A 20,299-nucleotide genomic window follows, 5' to 3' on the forward strand; every position below is an offset into this window, starting at 1 on the left:
TATGATAGGTCTCCAACCTATCTAAGATAAAGCAAGCTCTGAATCCAAACTCGGAACCCTGTTTCGTTAAGGACAAGTGAGCTCCAAGCTTAAATAAGCGGCAAATATGCCTTAACAAAAAAGTCAAGGTGAGGCCGTACGAAGAAGTGAGTAGCATCAGAGTAATGATGTCGTGAACGTACCACCTTACCCTTCCAAACGAAGCTCTAGGAAGATCGACGGATTTTTTTTTTGGGTACCTACTCGTTGGAACAATATGAACCACAACGAAACAACAACACAAAGAAAGAGAAGATTGCAAAAGCAAAATTAAAACCAATATGAAAACTCTGAAAGCGATGACCTAAAACGTCAAACATCGCAAAAGGGGAAATCATGACAACCATGAAAACACCTCTCAATAAAAAATGTAGACGAACAAGGCTCAAAAACGCATGCAAGAATTAAGATCAGAAGAATCCCAAAAAAAGAAGCACGTAATGAAAATTTTCGTCAAGTCATTCCTAAAATACGGGGAGCAGAATCTACTGATCTACGAAAAGCTCGTGTTGACGTCTGCAACTTAACTTCTGAATGTCTTTCAAAAGTCTTTTTCAGCTGGTTCAATATTTAAAATTCGCTAACTATAATGAGTGACGTTTTAGGTCAAATTTGCCACGATGAAGAATTTTTTTTTCTTCATCCGATTTTCTCACATCGAAGACACATAATTTCGAAACTGATTCCTTCACTTCTTGTAACCATATTTTTCATTTCCTGAAGGTTCTTTTGGAAATAAGTCTTGTTATATCATTCGCCCCTTTATGACGAGATGATTTATAAAACCAAACGGATCAAATATCGACATAATCGGTCGAAGAAGTGGGAATTTCAGCAAAATCAAAAATAAAGGTTCAATTTGAATGTAAATTCATCGCTCTCTGCATCCCATTGAACACCTAGTATACGTTCAATTGGTAACTGCGTATCACTACTGAAGTTATTGATTTTTTGTAGTCGTAAGCTTTCGGGTAATAGCTGAATTGAATTTGAGAGCCCATTACAAATTTCAAATCCTCCCTTTTTGTGTACATGTATCACGTTTTGGATGAGTTCTAAAGCTTCCTCTTCGTTATCGCAACTATCGATGTAGTCATCTACATACCTAATGTTTATGTATGGTGGCATTGTTTTCTTTTGGATATTGATCTATGCAGTCATTAGCATTTTTGTTTTTGACATATTGTGCTTAACCGGGGGAACATGTTGCATCAAAAATCATCACATTCATTTCGAATGTGCTGGGTTCGCAATTTCTATGGAATCCTCACCATAAAATACGTTGAGCTGATCGATCTTCTTTTTTGATGACGACTTAGTGATATTATTTCACAAAAGTCCACTTGACGAGTCCGTGTTCTTTTCATAATGATTATAAAAATTATTGTAACAGGAAAAATAAAGGAACCATATCAACAATCTAACATTCTCCGTCGCGATGAACAATATCAACAATCTTTACTTAAATGCCTCACGAAAAATAACTCTCAGCTTAAGGTAAAGAAAACTAGTTCAAGTATACCATTTTGATTTCAATAATTAATATTTTATCATATTCCGATATTAACAAGACTGGAATGTAACGATGGGAGCTAGAAATATTTTTTGGATCCAAAAATCATTCTGCACCACAATGTATATGTGTCCAAAGGTCTGGTGAATGGTGCCATTTGGATATATTACCGAAATTATTGAGTCCCGCTCCAGAAAAGCACAAATGTATGCAACCGACATACCATCAGTCCGGATAGATTATGGTAAAAATACATCCAGGATAACAAATGCTGAGAACCAGATGAAAACTGAAAGCAACCAATTGAAAGCTAGCCGTAGGGATGAGCAAAGGACAGAAAACTATCGATATTGTATTGATATTTTCTCTATTTCAGTATCGTAATGAGTTCATTACAGTTCTAAAAACAGTGCTGTAATGAACTCATTGCAGCATCGTTTTCAGTTATATTTTTCGTTTTGTGGTTGTCTCTACTGTCTTCCAATCCTATCAAATTTCAACAAACGTCAATAATTGACAATATAATGTATAATTTGGATATAGTGAAATGATTTGCAGCATTATTCGCAATATCTCTTAATTCTGGGGGTGTTAAATCGATTTCGTCAGACATAATTAATGAATTTAATGCGTAATTTTGAATTATTCAAAAATTCGAAACGTACGATTCAAATTCAAATTCCGTAATCTGTCAATTTTCGTAACAGTCACACCAACTGCCAAGATACATTACAAAAGTCACTAGGATGTATAATTTGAATTTTTCATTGAATTTCGACAATATTTCACAAAGCTTGACTGAAATAGAGAAAATATCGTCTAATACTCGTTGCAGAACGCAATTCCAACACTATTTTCGAATTTCGCATTCGTGTTGGAATAGGTGCCCATTCTGCAACTTGTTTTAGAATATACTATTCAGACACTATCGAAATATGTAAGAGTAAAAATATCGATATATCGATGTAATATTTTCGTGAGGGGAAATTCTGTTGAATTCAATAAAGTTTTTTTATCATAAAAGAGAATAATAGGAATGATGGCGATTATGTTCAGGCTCGATTTTCTTGATCACTGCAGACCTGTAATTTTTTCAAATGGAATTATGACAGTACCTTTAATCTTTATTTTTAAGTCGAAGGAAAAGAATCACTATTCATCAAGTTATCTAGTGTTCACAACTACTAAGAAGTACAAATTTGAATCATCCCCATTATAACGAGCGTTCATTTGAATTCGTGGAGAAATTGAAGTTGATTTCCTGTGATTACAAGTAGCGCTTAGCTTGTTCTTGAATTCGAAGTATGTAAGCAAATGATTAATGATATGGTACAAGCTAAGCGCTACTTGTAATTACAGAAAATCCACTTTAATTTCTCCACAGCACTCTCTTGACCACGAAATTAAATGAACGCCAGATTTTGTATGAATTGAAATTTAAAAAGAAAATAAAATCATTAATGCTTTGTAAAGCATGACATAGTGTCACAAAATATTCGAATGATAATTTTCTTGTGTGATTGAATTTACATTGAATGGCTTGTCCTAATCCTAATCATATGTCTCAGGATTAATGAATATTATTATCGATATACATATTTGGCAAACGTGAACTTTACCATGGGATTTATGGAAAGATTCAGAATGAAATACAAATTTGGTAATTTCAACATTATTTTTATTATCAATAAGACAAAAAATTTCAATATCAATAATTTACTGAAACCAGTATTCATCTGGTATGGACATCAGAAGCACTCTCTATTTGATGCGCTCCTCTGTCATTAGGCTTCTATTATCCGGAACTGCTATATTTACCGCTGAGGCAACTCTTTCCGCAACTGAGGAACCTTGACAGTTCAAATACTTCAGTGATATTTCTAAAAGAACTGGCGTGAAATTTTCACAATTCTTCCAGAATTTTATTGAATCTTCCTTTCTCTCCAATAATGGTTGGTCCAGATACTGTTTCAGTTCACTATGGATGGAGCCATAATTTGAAAATTCTTGTGAAGCAGAATCAGAAGTTGACCGTATTTCATGTCTGCTCTTAATAGACGACTCATTAGGTTCTTCCTTGTCGACTTCAGATGATTTGTTTGGAGAACATTGGCCTATATTCTATACGAATTTCACTTCCCACTTTTGCTTTAGCATTTGCCACTGCTTTTGGAGAATTGAAATGGATTTTTTAAATCGAGGGTCCAAAATGGTGGTTATAGAGAGAAAGGTATTTTTCTCCAGAGGAGCAAGTCTTTCCTTAATTTTTCTAAGTAGAGCCTCTTTTACACTCAGCGCGACTGCGGTTGATGGAGTTGCTTGATCCGTTACTTGAAGCAGCAAATTGGAAAGTGGAATTGCTTAACATGACTTGACAATTGTTACCACTTCTTTCTTCAGTCGCTTCTTTAAATAGATCAAGAAGAGCAATTATATCTCGGATCACATGGAGTTGTGAACTTGCAACCATATCTGGTGTATTTTTGTTGGATTAACTTTTCGTAGCTAAAATTTCAGCTAGAAGAGCAGACAGCTTTACAAATCGATCCAGCATATCCAAACAATAAATCCGTCTGGTGCTGACAGCTTGTGTTGATATCAACACCTCCCCCTGTTTTTTCTAGATGCTTCATGTTCAGATCGTGATTGATCCATAGCATTCACGGACTGTTTTAAAAATGTAACGATACATTTCACTTTGTCGCAGAGTTCTGAAAAAGCACTCACTTCTCTTGGTATCCCATCAACTGTTAAGTTCAAGAGGTGAGCCATACACGATATCCTATGATCATCACCTACGAACAATCTCATCGCTGCCACAATTTTAGAGCCGCCATGTGTGGTAATTGAAACAATTTTTGTTATGTCAATATTAAATTCTTCACAAATGTCTTTCCTGCATGAGTCTGAAAACGCCGAGTAGGTATATATATTGTCACTTATCACATTATATGAACTGTATAGAACATATCTCAGAAAGTTTCAGAGCACAAAGATTGATACTCTGAAGAACCGATGATTCCTTTATTGTATCAATGAAATGTACTGCCAACACTAAGAAACTCCTTGTTGAATCAATGATTATCAGATTGTCACTTGTGAAGCATAAAAATGATTTCTCATCCAAAGTTTTTATGATAATCCCTTTCATGGTGTCATATCTTGTTTCGACCAAATGAGTTACCTGTAATTTAAAAACAAATAGCTGTTAAACAATAATCTCTATACAATGGTCAAATTTATAAAGTACAACTCGAAATATAAAAAAAAAACAAAAAACTTTTTTTCTGGAAGGAAGTTTATAAAGTGGGCTAACAGCATACTGTTAGCTGTTAATTCATAAATTAACTTTTGTAAGACCTTTTTTTCAACACATGACAGTGGCACATTGCCCTCGCATATCATATAAACTAAAGCTTCAGTAATTCCATCATATTTCTACAATTTAAAAATTGTCATTAATAATATAATTAATACTAAAAGGAAAAAATATTATATTGAAAACATTTTTTTAACGAATAGAACACTCTCACTCACCTGCAGAACTTGAATCCCTTCGAAACAACTCATCAAAATGGATTGCTTTCTTTTTTTGCAGGTGGCATGCAGAATTCGGAATCAGAACAATCTGTTGATGTACTTGGCAAAGTAGCCTTGAAATAAGAGAATTAAAAAAAGTAGTTTTATAAGATATTCAAAATTCAAAACAAGTACTCAATTATTGCAATATTAGAATGGTTTCATGACCTTTTTCGTCTAAATCTGACGCCGACAAAACCCTAGCATCTTTTAGTACCTCTCTACATCCAGTCTTCGATGAACTTGATGGCTGATTCATCATTTGCATATAAGCAAAATGATGCTTCAATCTAAAATGTGTCGCTGAATTTGTGGAATTTCCCTTAGTTTTGTATGACTTTCCACACAAATTCATGAAGCAGATTCGCTACTTTCATTTTTTTTTTTGAAAAAACACAATCAATTGAAAACGACATATTTAGTAGTTTGAATATTTACTAGTTTCAGTTGCCTTTTTTTCGTAGCACCCTCTGCAATACCTTCTTGTTTTGGCAGCTGGTCCTTCTTTTTTTGACAATTTGTGCGTTTTCATTTTACTTTTCATCGAACTACCAACTACACCATTGTCGTGATCTTCTACTGCCTTCTTGGAGTAAACCCAGTATTCCTTGAATTCACTTATTGATTTATTTTCGCCTTTCACTTTTCTGTAAAAAATATGTGCATTCACAATTGCAGTATCCTTTGGTAACTCAACTGCAATTTTTCGATATCATTCTATTGTTTTACGTAGAGAAGGATTATAACTAGGAATCTGATCAGAAATATCGATCAAAGACTTCCCAGAATTTTATACTTTACAATTGCAGATGGTTTTTTCTTTATTGCTCCTGTACGTTGGCGTAATTCAACCATTTCATCACCATGTCTGCTTGATAGAAACAAGACATCTCTTACCTTTCCATTTTATAACAGAAATTCCTCTATTATTTTCTCTAACAACGATTTCACCAACGTTGAGCCTTTGTTTATCCAACAGCAATTTTCGAGCTCTGAACTGGTATAGTAGTTATCAGTTATGATAGTTGTTCCTAGATCTAGTAAATTTTCAGCCAGAAACAAAACTGTTTTTGTAGAAATTGAAACATTCGCATATTTCTCCTTGTCTGAATATAAATTTTCATATTCCATGTAAAACCGTTATCAATTTGAAGTTTGAACTTTTTCAAGCCATATTAATGCGTCTTGTTATGTATTGCTTTAGTATCAGACGTTCGCGGAAAGGATCTTTCAAAACGTATACGTTCATTCAGTGTGATTAGCACTGAAAGATCACTTGTCGAGAATACGGTCTCAGGGTCTCGTCTACACACACTTTTTTGCCTGGTATATACACTTCAATATCACCACAAAAATCCCAGAGAATTTCTATTCAATTAATTAAAGGATCACAATTTTCGATTTCAATGTTCATAATCTCCCACAAAACAAAGAAATACAAATGCATTTTCATCGATAACAGAACAGAACAATTACAAAATTCATGAAATAAATTTTTAAAAATAGAAAAAAATTTTTTTTCATTTTCAATTTTTTGTCCTTGACTCCAAATGAATCAATTCAACATGTCAATATCATTTCTAATGTGATTCCATAATTTCATTCCATGATCATGAAGATAAAAACCATATTAAATTCGAAATAAAGTTTCAGAAATTGCATATATCAACTTTTCATCTATAGAACTCTCACAACGCTAAAAAAAGCCAGTTTATTTTCAGAACGAATTTGCAAATTTGATAATTATTTTTGATTTCCTAACATGGTTTGAAGGCGTGATCCTTTAATTTTTTGAAAATTCGATCGAATGAAACAAAAAAACCGCTCCATGGATTGAATTGAAATTCTCTGGGATTTTTGTGGTGATATTGAACTGTAAAACGCATACTTAAAATTGATGGTTTTTTCGATATTTTCAATTCAGCGCTTGATTATCCAAAAAGCCTCCGGAAGTCCTTTTTTATCAACTTTTCAAATTAATCCAATAGCTAATACTTCTTGTACAGAATTCATTCAAGATTTCAAAACATCCCATAAATTTTCATTGATTGGTGAAATATTGATGGTTAAAAACAAAAATTTTGAAAAAAGGATATTGAATCTGAATGAACAAGTTATCTCATCCATATAGTGGTTGAGTTGGAAAAAAATAAAGTCTGTATGCCAAAAATGAAAACTGAAAAAATTTCTCAAAAATTTTAGATACTGTATTCTTCAGTATTGAGCGGTACACGTTGCATGAAAAATTTTTTCATCATGAGATCTCTAAACTATAAACTTCAAGCTTCAAAATTTTTTTTTTCAAATTTAGATACGACCATTGTTATCGAAAATACAGCCATTTGAAAAACGCTAAAAATTTCGAATTTTATTTTGATCCTTCAATTTATTCCACTAGTATATATTTATTATCTATTCCAGACTCTACTTCAAAAGTGAAATTCATGTGGTTTACAGAAGGACGTTCCCAAATATCATTATCAGACAAATTGTAGTAATGCAATTTGAGTGGTTTTCAGGAGAGTTTTTCTGAATATCTTTTTCATTTTCATCCACATTCTCTCCGATATTTCTGAATTGTTTTGATTGGTTATTGTCGAATCTGAATCATCTGGATAATATGTAGGATCTAGGTACGGATCTGGACACAAAAATGGGTCAGAGACTAGATCCATCAACTGATTCGTCAGAAGAATCTGAAATATTACCACATGAACAAAAATAAATTTGGTTTCCTCACCTTCACCTGATAAAGTATATCTTTCACGAGCTAACTCCAAAATACGTCGACTGCGATCACTCATCATAAAAAACTCGAGAAAACTGGAGAATCGCCTACAATAAGCAACTGAGTGAATTACGACGAATAAGACGCATAGCTCAAATGCGAGCCTCAACTTGCAAGAATGACCGCCAATATGACCGTTGACTATACGTCGGAATAATATTCCTACAAATTTGTAAGAATCTGCAAATAATATATTTCTTTGATCGAGAGTTGAATGAAGTTGAACACTCTCATATGTTATATGTTTTGTTTTCATTTTTTGCGATAAGCAGAGGTTCCCGATTGAAATTAACACATTATTAATTAAGAATAAGATTTTCAGACTTGAAGGAATATTAACATCATATACACATCGCATTTAATTTGTATTTTGGAAAGTTGTGGAGTTATTGAGTTGAAATTAAACAATTGGAAAATATCCTACATCTTATTATTATGGTAAAACAAAACGACTCATCTAAATAAAAAGAACCACCAAAATTACCACTGAACCACACCAACAAAATTGCACAGCGGTCATCAGTGACCGATTCCCTTTTTTTTTTGAAAAATGAAGTAGATGAAAAAAATTGATATTAAGTGAATCAGACTAAAGTACACAATTGAAATATATCGAAAAATATTTTGGACATTTTTCATCAAATGATGAGCTTGGCCGCTAAGTGTTGTAAATGATATCGTTCAGTTCTCCTAACGAGCGAGGCAAACTAAGTCTTATTATTTCTTGATAGTCTTTAATACTATGTGAAAAATTTATATATAGCTAGATTAGGTATCTACAATTCATTGACGTCATTGAATTAAAAATTAATTTTTTTTATACATATCAGATATAAGAATATTAGATTTTTTCTATATTTCAGTATCGTAATGAGTTCATTACTGTTCTAAAAACAGTGCTGTAATGAGCTCATTACAGCATTGTTTTTTCAGTTATTTTTTCGTTTTGGGGTTGTCTACCCAGACTTCCTATAATATCGAAATTCAAGACACGTCAATTGTCAATACAATATAATTTAGATATAGTGAAATGATTTGCAACATTATTCGCAATTTCTGTTGATGTTCGATCGATTCTGTTACACATAATCCAAGAATTTAATGCGTAATTATAAATTATTTCAAAATTCGAAACGTGTTATTTAAATTCAAATTCCCTAATCTGTCAATTTCCGTAATAGTCACACCAACTGCCTGAATAATTGTATTTAGGCAGTTGGTGTGACTATTACGGAAATTCAGATTCAACATCCTAGAAACATTTGTATTGACAAATGTTTCTAGGATGTTGAATCTGAATTTTTCATTGAATTCCGACAATATTTCATAAAACTTGACTGAAATAGAGAAAATATCGTCTACTACTCGTTGCAGAAGGCAATTCCAACACTAATACGAATTTCGCATTCGTGTTGGAATAGGAGCCTATTTTGCAACTTGTTTCTGAATATACTATTATACGATTACCTAAGTAGCAATCTTATGATGAACAGTATAACTAATTTGAAATAATTATATCATTTCTATTACTTGTTCGTTCAAAATTCTTCTGAGCAAATATGGTTGACATTAAAACTTTCAACTAAGAAATGTTGTTCTTATTAATACACTTTTAGTCATTCGAAGTATTTGAGTGAACTGAATACACGACCGTGTCATCTCTTTCAAATTTAATTGTATGTTTTAGAGCGCATCTGTTTTTAAGCCCCGTACAAGACAATCAATCAATCTTGTCTGATACTCACTCTGGCCAAGGGCTTTCCTCCGGTGGCGCTGCATGTAAGGGTCAAGCTCGCCCCCTCAGCGTACGAAGTGGTTATACCATTTTTCACCAAGCCAAAGTCATCACTCACTTGGACACCCGTCGGAGGAACTGAAAAATAAAACGAAGGTGAATTTTCGCACCATAACAACATAATGGTTGAATTTATTCGGTGAAGTATAAAAAGTCGTGGGGGTCCCTTCGGCAAATTGCAGCAATTTTTCTGTTCCATTCCTTGATTTTTATACAATGTCAACAAAGTAAGGAAATCTTATAAAATATGTACCATTCATTGAAAATTATGGTGTTGCCTTCAATGTAAGACTCTTCCAAACTACATACCCTAACGATCAATTCGATTCGATTACCTATCAAATTAAATTTGAGCGCACATAGCAAAACAATCTTAGAACGCATCTCTAGAATCAACTCCAATAGGTATAATAATTTTTTTTGTCGTCTGACGAGTCGTTTTAAACGAAAGCTTGCAATCGGAAAGACTTGAATTGGTTCGGATCTCGAATACCGGTCAAGACGGTCAATAAGAAAAATACGACTACGAATCGAATTATTAATTCGATTGGAATTAAATGTTGCATTAAAGGAAGCAATACCAATTACCCAGATGATCACGATATTTACGTGAAAACACATGCAAACCATTTCGATCGGGTTGAGGCATGAACATTTTCAAGCATGAGTTCATTCATGTCTATTGATATGATTTATTAATAACAAAAATGTATGCTTAGAAACTAGAGTAAATACCGATATCATACTCTTTTATGGTTACTTACTGACAATGAAATGACAAGTCTATTTACGCTTATTTCTAAGCAATCTTTTTTGAAATTATTGAATAATATCACTAGGCATGAATCAAACTTTTGAATCCATTATATTTCCCAAATAATTGAAATGGGGAATATGTTGTAAGCAAATACATCATCTTGTATAGAATAGAATAACATTTATCCTCGACTGCTAAAGAATAAAACTCTTTCTATTTCAAATTTGATCAAATTCCAAAATATTCCATCACCTAATAATAATTACTGAGCATTATGATTGAATTTCATTCTATCACTTGTTTTGTTATGGAATGAATATTACTCTTGATTTTTTCGGTCTCTACTTATAGTTCAAAATACTCCACCTTCAATTAGGTATTGAATCTACTCATACAGTAAATCAAAGGATATAGAAATCAACGCACATATAATATGAAAAATATTATACTCAGTTTTTGGGCTGAAAAGGAGCAATGAGGACAGATCCTTTCTCGAAAGACGAGGTACTGGCATAGTTTCATGAATGATTAATGAAATATAAATACTTTGTATTTTTTTTCAGGTAAAAAAATACTTAATATTCAAAATAAAAAAAAAATTTCAGATCAACGTTTCGGTTTTCAATTTCAATTGTTGTCAATAGCGCGAATAGGGTCATAATACACCGTATTTGCAGAATCGAAAATAGTTTCTTCGAAAAAAAAAATTTATGCAGAAATATTCAAAAAAATGTGAGTCCTCCTGCCACCTTTTTTTCCGTAAGTATTCCATTAACTCATGAAATGTTGAGTTTTTACCCAAGGTGGGGCATATTGCTTATATTGTCATCAAAAAAGCTATGTGATGATAAGGAAGTAGTAGTATATTTTCGGTATAACCGGAAGTTATATATTTATATACAGTGCGCGTCAAATTATGGAACAAATTCATTTTCTCAGAAGAAAAATATTTGGCAACAAAATCCTGAAACTGGTCAATTTTTGTTTCACTTTTACCAAATTTTTATGCATTTTTGAAGGATTTTTGTTGCACACTGTACTATCCCCCATAAACCCTCTAAATATTTTGAATAGGGAAAGTGGGTCATTCGGTACTTTTTTGACAAGGTATTTATATCTTGTTTACAGGTGTGCAGAAATTTTCAAGAAAATTTTTTTTTGTTGAAAAATTAGTAAGTTCAAATAGGTTTTCAGTATGTGCACTTTGTCATGGCATATTTACTTTGAGACGATGGTACCTGATGAAAATTGCCATCGAATGAAAGTCTACCATTACAGTTTTTTTTTAATCTTTTTTATAACTTCAGAGTAACCTTGTTTATGAGTTCAGTCTTAGTTGTGAAGCGGATGACCAGCTCTCATACCATCTTTTAGGAGGTCTGCCAGGAGGTCTTTTCGAGCTGGGTTTTTGGTCCTAAGCCGACTTTGTCCATTCGCTCTCCCTTTCTGCCCACGTTTTCTTTCCAACATCGTCTCCTCATTCTGCCAAGACGCACCATATCCATGTATCTGGAGTTTCTCTCTTATGGCCTCGCTCCTAATTTGATCTCTTAGTATCATCCTCCTAATGGATCTCAGGATCTTCATTTCGGTTGTTCGGCTGATTTTTTTTTTTTTCGCCATTTCTGCAATGTTTTATATACTCTGACATTACTCTGAGTTGTCTCCCGACTATTCGTCTCAGATATTCAGCAATTCTTGAATCTTTGCTGGCTTGCATTCATATATCTCTGATAAGGTCTCTGTGACTAGTTATTTCCTCTTCTTCTTAAAGTTGCTATCTTCGGTGGAAGTTTGGCAATCACATTGGACCACATTACTTTGTTCATTGCCATTCCAAATAATCATGTCAATGTCATGCCAGTCCATGCTTGCAGGTTACGTAGCCACGTTATTCGCCTACGTCGGCGTCCTACTGATCTTTTACCTTATATTTTTCCCTGAAGAATAAGTTGAAGTAGGTGATATTTCCCGAGCCGCAGGATGTGTCCAAAATTCCCAAGTTTCTTGCGTTTGACACTAGTGAGATATTCTAGTTCTCCGCCGTCACATTGTAAGATGATATCGTTTGTTACGTGGTGAATCCATGCATCGGTAGCACCACATTTCAAATGGGTCTATGCGTTTACATGAAGCATGAGTAAGGATCCATGCTTCTGCCGCATATAGAAGACTCAACAGCACATAACATTTCAAGCTTTTGATTCGGGTCTGGGCAGTGAGGGACAGGTTGCAGAGAACATTACGCATCTTATTGAATGTACCCCTTGTTTTTTCGATTCGGAATGTTATGTGTTGGTTATCGATGTCTCTTTTACTGATTACTAAGATCTTTGTTTTTGTGAAATTTATCTTCATACCGTATCTGACACAGGCATGCACCACACGGTCTATATTCCTCTGAAGTCCCTCTGCAGTATCGACTATGAGAACGGTGTCATCTACATACCTTAGGTTATTCACTATTTACTCATTTATAATTATTACATCTTCTAAGTTGTCCAGTGCTTCCATAAACATATGTTCCGAGTACACATCAAACAGAAGTGGCGACAGTACACAACTCTGACGCACTCCTCTCCTTATGTTGAACTCCTCTGATGTCTCGTTCTCGAGGCGTACATTGAGCTTCTGTCGCAGGTATTTCTTTGATATTATTCTTACATCTCTTACGTCGATTTCTGAATGAAGTAGTATTGAGATTAGTTTACGATATTGAACTTTGTCAAAGGCCTTCTTGATATTTGCGTATCGTATTTTTTTTTTGGAGCATTCTTTGTATATCGTCTTCATTTTCTGCCAAGAATATTGCGTCATCTGCATTACTTTTCTTTACTCTCCGTCGCATTCTGCATCCTCTTTTAATCTCTTTCATGCTTTTTATGACCTTGTCCGTGATCGGGTTGAATCGAATGAGACTTGGACTGTCTTATTCCTGTTATATCTGCTGTAAATCCCTGGGTTGTTCTTATTCTCGTTTTGTTGTTATTGTTAATTTGAACTAAGGTCTTTAAAGAATCTTCTGGAATACCCTTCTCTCGCAGTTTCTCTATGACTTAAGTTAGATGAGCTCTTCCAATACCAAATGCTCTCTTCAAATCACCGTACAGATAAACAGTGGTTAACCGAACTCGATGGACTTCTCAGTCATCTATCTAAGAATGAAAATTGCATCCACGCTCAATCTTTTCATCCTGAATCTTGGTCTTGCTTTTCTTGTTTTTATCAATTTCATCTGTTATTTTTGTAGTTGAGATCTTATTAAACAGTTTGCTGCTATGGTTGATCCGTGAGATAATTCTGTATTTCAGATATTCTACGGAATACCAACAAACACTTAATAAAAAAATTCTCTTTATAATGACATTATATCTTTCTGAGGGCACAAAATAAATTATTAAATAATTTACGAATGGAATGGTCTCGGGTATGGTCAAATGAATGTTTCACTGATTGATTATAACTTTTAACATGTAGGTATAAAGTTAAACAATATTTCAATATTTTATTTCTCTCTCTGTGCGAAGTTTTGTCTTATTCAATATATTACGTACATTCATAAGTCAGCGCAAAGGTTCCGTAAGTACTGCAAATCTCCCTTTATTTTCGTAGATAAGACCTAAATGATCTCATCCTCAAAACCGTATGAATGCGATTGGCCATCTCTTTACTTCATCTTTCTGTTAACCCACCGCCGAGCGATACTTTCCCGAATGGAGAAAGAAACGACGTTAGGGGTTCATTGTTACCTAATTCACGCAATTTCTGCACATTTTTCTTACGTTCCGAATGTAAGACTACGAATAAAAGCCCTCTGTCTCGAATCCAATTCCCAAATCTCTTTGAGCATCCTATTCCGAAGAAACGCTACAGGAAAATATAATAACAGGATCGTCTCCCAAATTGCGGCTATTGTTCATTATGCAGTGGAATAATATAGGGTATTTCCGGAGCGAGCAGGCAAGGCATAATTGATATTCGCCCAAATTTCTGAAGACGTGTTTGTGGGCGGAGAATGATTTTATGGGGTTTCAAATTTCGAATTGTTGTGATAATTATCATACGTCGCCTTGTCAGTTGAAGCAATTCCCTCCATATCTCTCATTGAAACATACATAAACTTTGTTTTAGTTACGTTTAAATTGAGCTGGTTGCTATGAAACCATTTCGAAACTACATCAAATGCTTCGTTCATGTTATTTATCATAAGTTTTTTAGATTTTGCTTTTTTCAGTACTGTTGTGTCATCGGCAAAAATGACTAAATCAGCGCCCTCATCAATGTTTACAAAATCGTTCACGTAAATAATAAAAAGAAGTGGCCCAAGGACCGATCTCTGGGGTACACCACATTTAACATCACACATATCAGACATACTACCACTGAGATCTAGACACTGTTCTATTGATCTATTGCACTCCGATCAACATTATAGAACATTAATTTGTCAAGAAGCTTTTCCCTGGAAATACAATCGAAAGCTCATATCACAAAATAGTGAAAGAAGAAAAGACTAGTTGAAGGAACATTCAATGTCGTCATTAAACTTTCAATCCTCCAGTGGAGGAAGCTATTGGCTATCTGCACTGTTTCATGGAGAATTAAAATTTAAATGGGGCATTGAATTTTAATGAACGTTCCTGCAACTGTGTTTGTCTGAGAGAAAGAGAAAGTTTTGAAAAACTTTTTTTTTTCGTTCCTGGATTTCATCAATTGAAGAAGTCGCTATGAAAAATTCAATTAGAGAAAAAATGGAGCAAACTGAATGACATATCTATTCCAAATTTCTCTTGAGCATAAGGAAAAAATAGCGAACTCATCGATAACAAAATTAATAGGTATCGTTTCAAGAGAGCCTTTTGAATGATGATTTTTTTCTATTCTTAACAGAATGTATATACAGAAAGAGAATTCCCTTCGTTAGAGAAACGAACGAAAACGATGAAATCTCTCAAAAAAGTATGTCAGTAGCGGTCCTTAATTATTCACCTGAACGTCCGAAAGAGATTAATCAAATGAAGGAGAGGCACCTCGGAAGTAAAGCTAGGGAAAATTAGTTGGTGCTGGCTGATACATAGGGATGAATAGATTAAACCCAGCTCGAAGAATATTTTCAGTGGAACTTTCACACAGTTTGATATTTTATCTGGAGGCTTTAAGGCTTCAAGCCCAGATGCCCCACGGGAATGCGAAGTAGAGGATTGTTTCGTGAATTATTCATCGAATTCAATGGAATATTATTCTCGTATATGACGGGATGGAGATTATTCATTGGGAAAATTGGCTGGACAATGTGAACTGAATAATTATTTGGTTGTGTAATTCTTAATAGGGATGAGTTCCTACATCCACATTATTACTCCAATCCTTGCCAGCTAAACGACAAATGATTGGCAGATATTTGGATTAGACATTTGTTCTTAGAAATATTATCAGGTGTGTGAATAAGTCTTTCCCGTTTTTTGTAAGAGATGGCGCCACCAATACTGTGCGAGTATTTAATGGTTACATATGTCATAATCAAAGCTTATTCATCTGTCAACAATTCCACACTAACACATTAGTTGAAATTTTTTCGCATCATAAATTTTTGAAATCGTGAAAATGTCGAAATTTGAGCCGAGTCGACGTCATTTGCGGGAAGTTTCACTTTATTGGTTCAATTTGAAGAAATCTGCTGCCGAGGCGCATCGGTTGCTTCAGGAAGCTTATGGAGAAGGTTGTGTCGATGATTCAAGTGTTCGCGGATGGTTTCGACGCTTCAAAAGTGGCGATTTCGACGTGGAGGACAAGGAGCATTCCGGGCGGCCGCAAATCTTTGAAGATCAAGAATTGGCGACTTTGCTTGATGAAGATTCGTGTCAAACGCAAAAAGAACTTGCTGAAGCATTGGGAGTTGACCGAACAACCATTTCCAAGCGTTTGAAAGCCATGGGAATGATCCAAAAGCAAGGAAATTGGGTGCCGTACGAACTGAAGCTGAGAGACGTCGAACGGCGTTTTTTCACTTGCGAACAGCTGCTTCAGAGACATAAAAGAAAGGGTTTTCTGCATCGTATCGTGACTGGCGATGAAAAGTGGATCCGTTACGATAATCCGAAGCGAAGAAAATCATGGGTACTACCCGGCCATGCATCATCATCGACGGCCAAGCCAAATATTGGCGCCAAGCTCATGCTCTGTATATGGTGGGACCAGCTAGGTGTGGTTTACTATGAGCTTCTGAAACCGAATGAAAGGATCACAGGCGAGGTCTATCGACGAAAATTGATGCGTTTGAGCCGCGCACTGCGAGAAAAACGGCCACAATACTCCGACAGGCACGACAAAGTTATTTTGCAACATGACAATGCTCGCCCACATGTTGCACAGCCGGTGAAAACATACTTAGAAACGCTCAAATGAGAAGTCCTACCCCACCCGCCGTATAGTCCAGACATTGCTCCGTCTGATTACCATCTCTTCAGATCGATGACGCATGGCCTGGCTGACCAGCACTTCCATTCCTACGAGGAAGCCAAAAAATGGGTGGATGACTGGATAGAGGCCAAACCGGTCGAATTTTTTCGCAACGGGATTCGTATGTTGCCAGAAAGATGGGAAAAAGTTGTAGCTAGCGATGGCCAATACTTTCAATAATTCATTTGTAACCATTTTTTCACAATAAAGGCTCAAAATTTGAAAAAAAAACGGGAAAGACTTATTCACACACCTGATAGTTAGATTTATCATGTAATGTTTCAGCAGATCCTTCTACTCTCTGGTTTTTTTTGTCGATCGACATCAGATTTAATATTGTGCTCAGGGATTAACGGCTTGACTTGATTTTCTAGATTCTTGGCTTGACTTAACTTGAAATCAAGTCGAGTAGTAGTTTTTCAACCTCAAGTCAAGTATTTATTTATTAAGTACTTGAATCCTATCAAGCTACTTGATTTTCATCATTGTGTAGGGTCACATCAATAAAATGTAAAAAAGTGAAGAAATAAGGAGAAACCTTGCGAAAAGCACTTTCATTTATCGAACAATATTGTATCAAAGAACGAAAATATCAACTTTTTTCAAAAGGAAATTAAAAATAAATAACTATAAATAATAACAAAATAAAAAATATATACAGTTTCTTGATATTGGGAAACCTCCAAGCCCTGTTTGATTACATGATAAGGCTTTCAGGTTTTGCTAGCTTAACGTTGAGCTAGCTTAGAGTTCGGGGAACCCCCTTTTCTGTCTAAGCTATATCTATGTCTAAGAAATATATGAGATGCGACTCGTGCGTATTAAGTTCAAGTAATATCAAGCAGCTTGATATCAAGTCAAACAATAAATATCTCGAATCAAGTCCAGTTCAAGTATGTAATTTTCACGAGCTTGATTTTCAAGTCAAGTAGTTGGTTAATATATCAAGATGCTTGGCTTGATGAATCCCTCATTGTGCTTGAGACATCCAGTGGTTTCAATTCAAAATACATCAGATATCAGCTTCTCAGAGCCATTGCCAAATATTTTGTCGTTATAGGCGCAATGTTATGACTGTATCAAGCAATCATCAGTTCTATCATATACTAAGATCGTATTGCATAGTAAAACCAAGATTCAAGATGGAAAAGGACTTAAAGTAAGCTGTTCAGAATTTCTTTCGATCTATTCATCTTATATTGTATCTCCCAATTTCTAGTTTCTAAAAATGTCAATAAGTGTGATATCTTGAAAAGAAAATCTCAATAAAAATATCAGTTCTATTTCGATAAAAGTGGTCTCAAAATCTAACAAATTTCCAATTTCATGGAAACAACACTATTTCAAGGAATAGGTGAATAGAGAGTAGCATAGGCGTGGATCAAGAAAATAATATTTTTCACGTTACCTCCAACTGATTCTAGTCTATCAATTTTCTAGAAATCTAATCCAGACTTGTAAAACCACATTGAATTCCTATCATAACAAGCTTAGTAGCACACTTAGTATAGTCATTTATTTTTCCATCAAAAATTTACATGGACTGTCAATTAACTATTAAATATAATATTTGGAGTTGTTTCGAAATTATACGAAATATACCGTAACAGAATGAACCACCATCCCCAAGTGAGACCGGAAAGGAATGAACAAGACTCCTTAAAGCCAGACCGAATGAAAAATCTCCCTCTTCCTGCAATGTTGCTATTATTGCTTCTTGCTCTTGCATAACCCTCTGTATGATAAAGGTTCCCACAAACCAACGCGGCAAATGGCAATATTGATATTGATACCCCATCTGAATCTGGATCCTACTAATTCATTATCAATTGATAGTTTGATAATCAGTAATCAAACTATCAATCGATAATGAATTAGTAGGATCCATTATCGATAGTACCGTAGCGCATCTGAGTCTGGAACCTGCTAATTTATTGTCGATTGATAGTTTGATAAAAGGAAGTATTATCAATCGATAATGGATCCCACTAATTCATTATCGATTGATAGTTTGATAATCGGCAGTACTATCAATCGATAATGAATTAGTATAGGATCCAAACTCAGATGCCGTTCGAATATTCGCATTTGCCGAGTTGGTTTCTGGGAGACTTTCAGGTATTTCTGTTCATTTTTGGTTCAACCACTGTACCATTGTATATTTATGTTTGTTATTGTTATAAACTTAGTGTAACGTCGAGTGTTTGTTCCAATCATTTGAGATATTTTTCAATATCCCAAACAGTCTGCCCATTAAATTGTTTCGGAAACAAACCAGCGGTAACAGTATATATCTTATATACCTTATATTAAATATCTTAATCTATCCCAAACAAGTACTTAATAAGAACGAATCGTGTAATTTATCTTATCTATGATTGACTGCAATGGATTTTTTATTGGTATTGTTTTCTTTTTTTAATTCCGGAAAGCTAGTTTTATTTTGGCTCGTTGGAAAAAATTCTATAAAACCCAAACAGAGTGAAAATTCCTTGGAAAGGCGACTACAACCGCAAAAGCAATACATAGTCACCGGGAATTCGATTTCATATACCTATATCAAATTTATCTATTCAGTTTTTGAATGGAACTTGTGAATTCTCTTTTGGTGCTATTGTTCATTTCAATATGATCGGCAATTTTTATTAACTCCTCAGTTTTTTCAGAAATGATCATCCTGAATTCTTTTAACCTAAGTATGCGTAGATTTTCTACATCAAAATCGAATAACCAAAACTGATTACGAATTTTTCGATTCAATTCTGTATGCCATTCCAACTTTAGCTCAGTGAAGGCAAATATGAATTGGCTTTGTTCAAAGTTTTGCGGTGAATCGAACTTTCCACAGCAGGGTCTCTCATTGATTTCCACGAAAGTGTCGCCATTGATGCAAATTAGCAATGTTCGAGCAAAGTTAGTTGGGAAAATTGATGCTTTTTTTATATATCTTGGAGAACATATTAAACATGAAATATTCACAGCTTTCGATAATAATGACAAGCCTTTATTCCCAACAGGTATGATACTTAATTACAGGAAATTCAAAATAAATCAAATGTACATCCAAAAATGAATAATTTCAAGAATCAATGCAATAGATATCATGAACCTAATAGAATAATCAACATGGAGAGATAAAACCTATATACACTTAGGTGCTGAAAAAAACCTTTTTCAGAAAACTGAATAAAATTATTGATTTCAACTTGTATATTCACTATTTTGTTAACTGCTGGCTCATTAGAAAGAGAGAAATAAACTTGTTGTTAAAGTGTGAAAATTATTTTGTAATGTTGTCAAAGGTTTATTTCAAGAAATGAAATTTTCCTGCTATTCGAAAACTGATCGACAGTAAATAGAAAAAATATT

General features: G+C 34.4%; 1 protein-coding gene across 3 annotated transcripts in view; it reads right to left on the reverse strand.

Annotated features, from left to right (window-relative positions):
* The window catches only part of LOC123672630 (nephrin-like), a 516,260-nt gene that overhangs the window by 326,072 nt on the left and 169,889 nt on the right, over positions 1 to 20,299 (reverse strand). For all 3 annotated transcript variants that reach the window (XM_045606814.1, XM_045606833.1, XM_045606823.1), the window contains exon 3: positions 9,665 to 9,792. In XM_045606814.1, coding sequence (XP_045462770.1) covers positions 9,665 to 9,792 — 128 coding nt within the window. The remainder of the gene's footprint in view (positions 1 to 9,664; positions 9,793 to 20,299) is intronic.

The sequence above is a fragment of the Harmonia axyridis genome, chromosome 1, assembly GCF_914767665.1.
Source record: "Harmonia axyridis chromosome 1, icHarAxyr1.1, whole genome shotgun sequence".
Classification (NCBI taxonomy): Eukaryota; Metazoa; Arthropoda; class Insecta; order Coleoptera; family Coccinellidae; genus Harmonia; species Harmonia axyridis.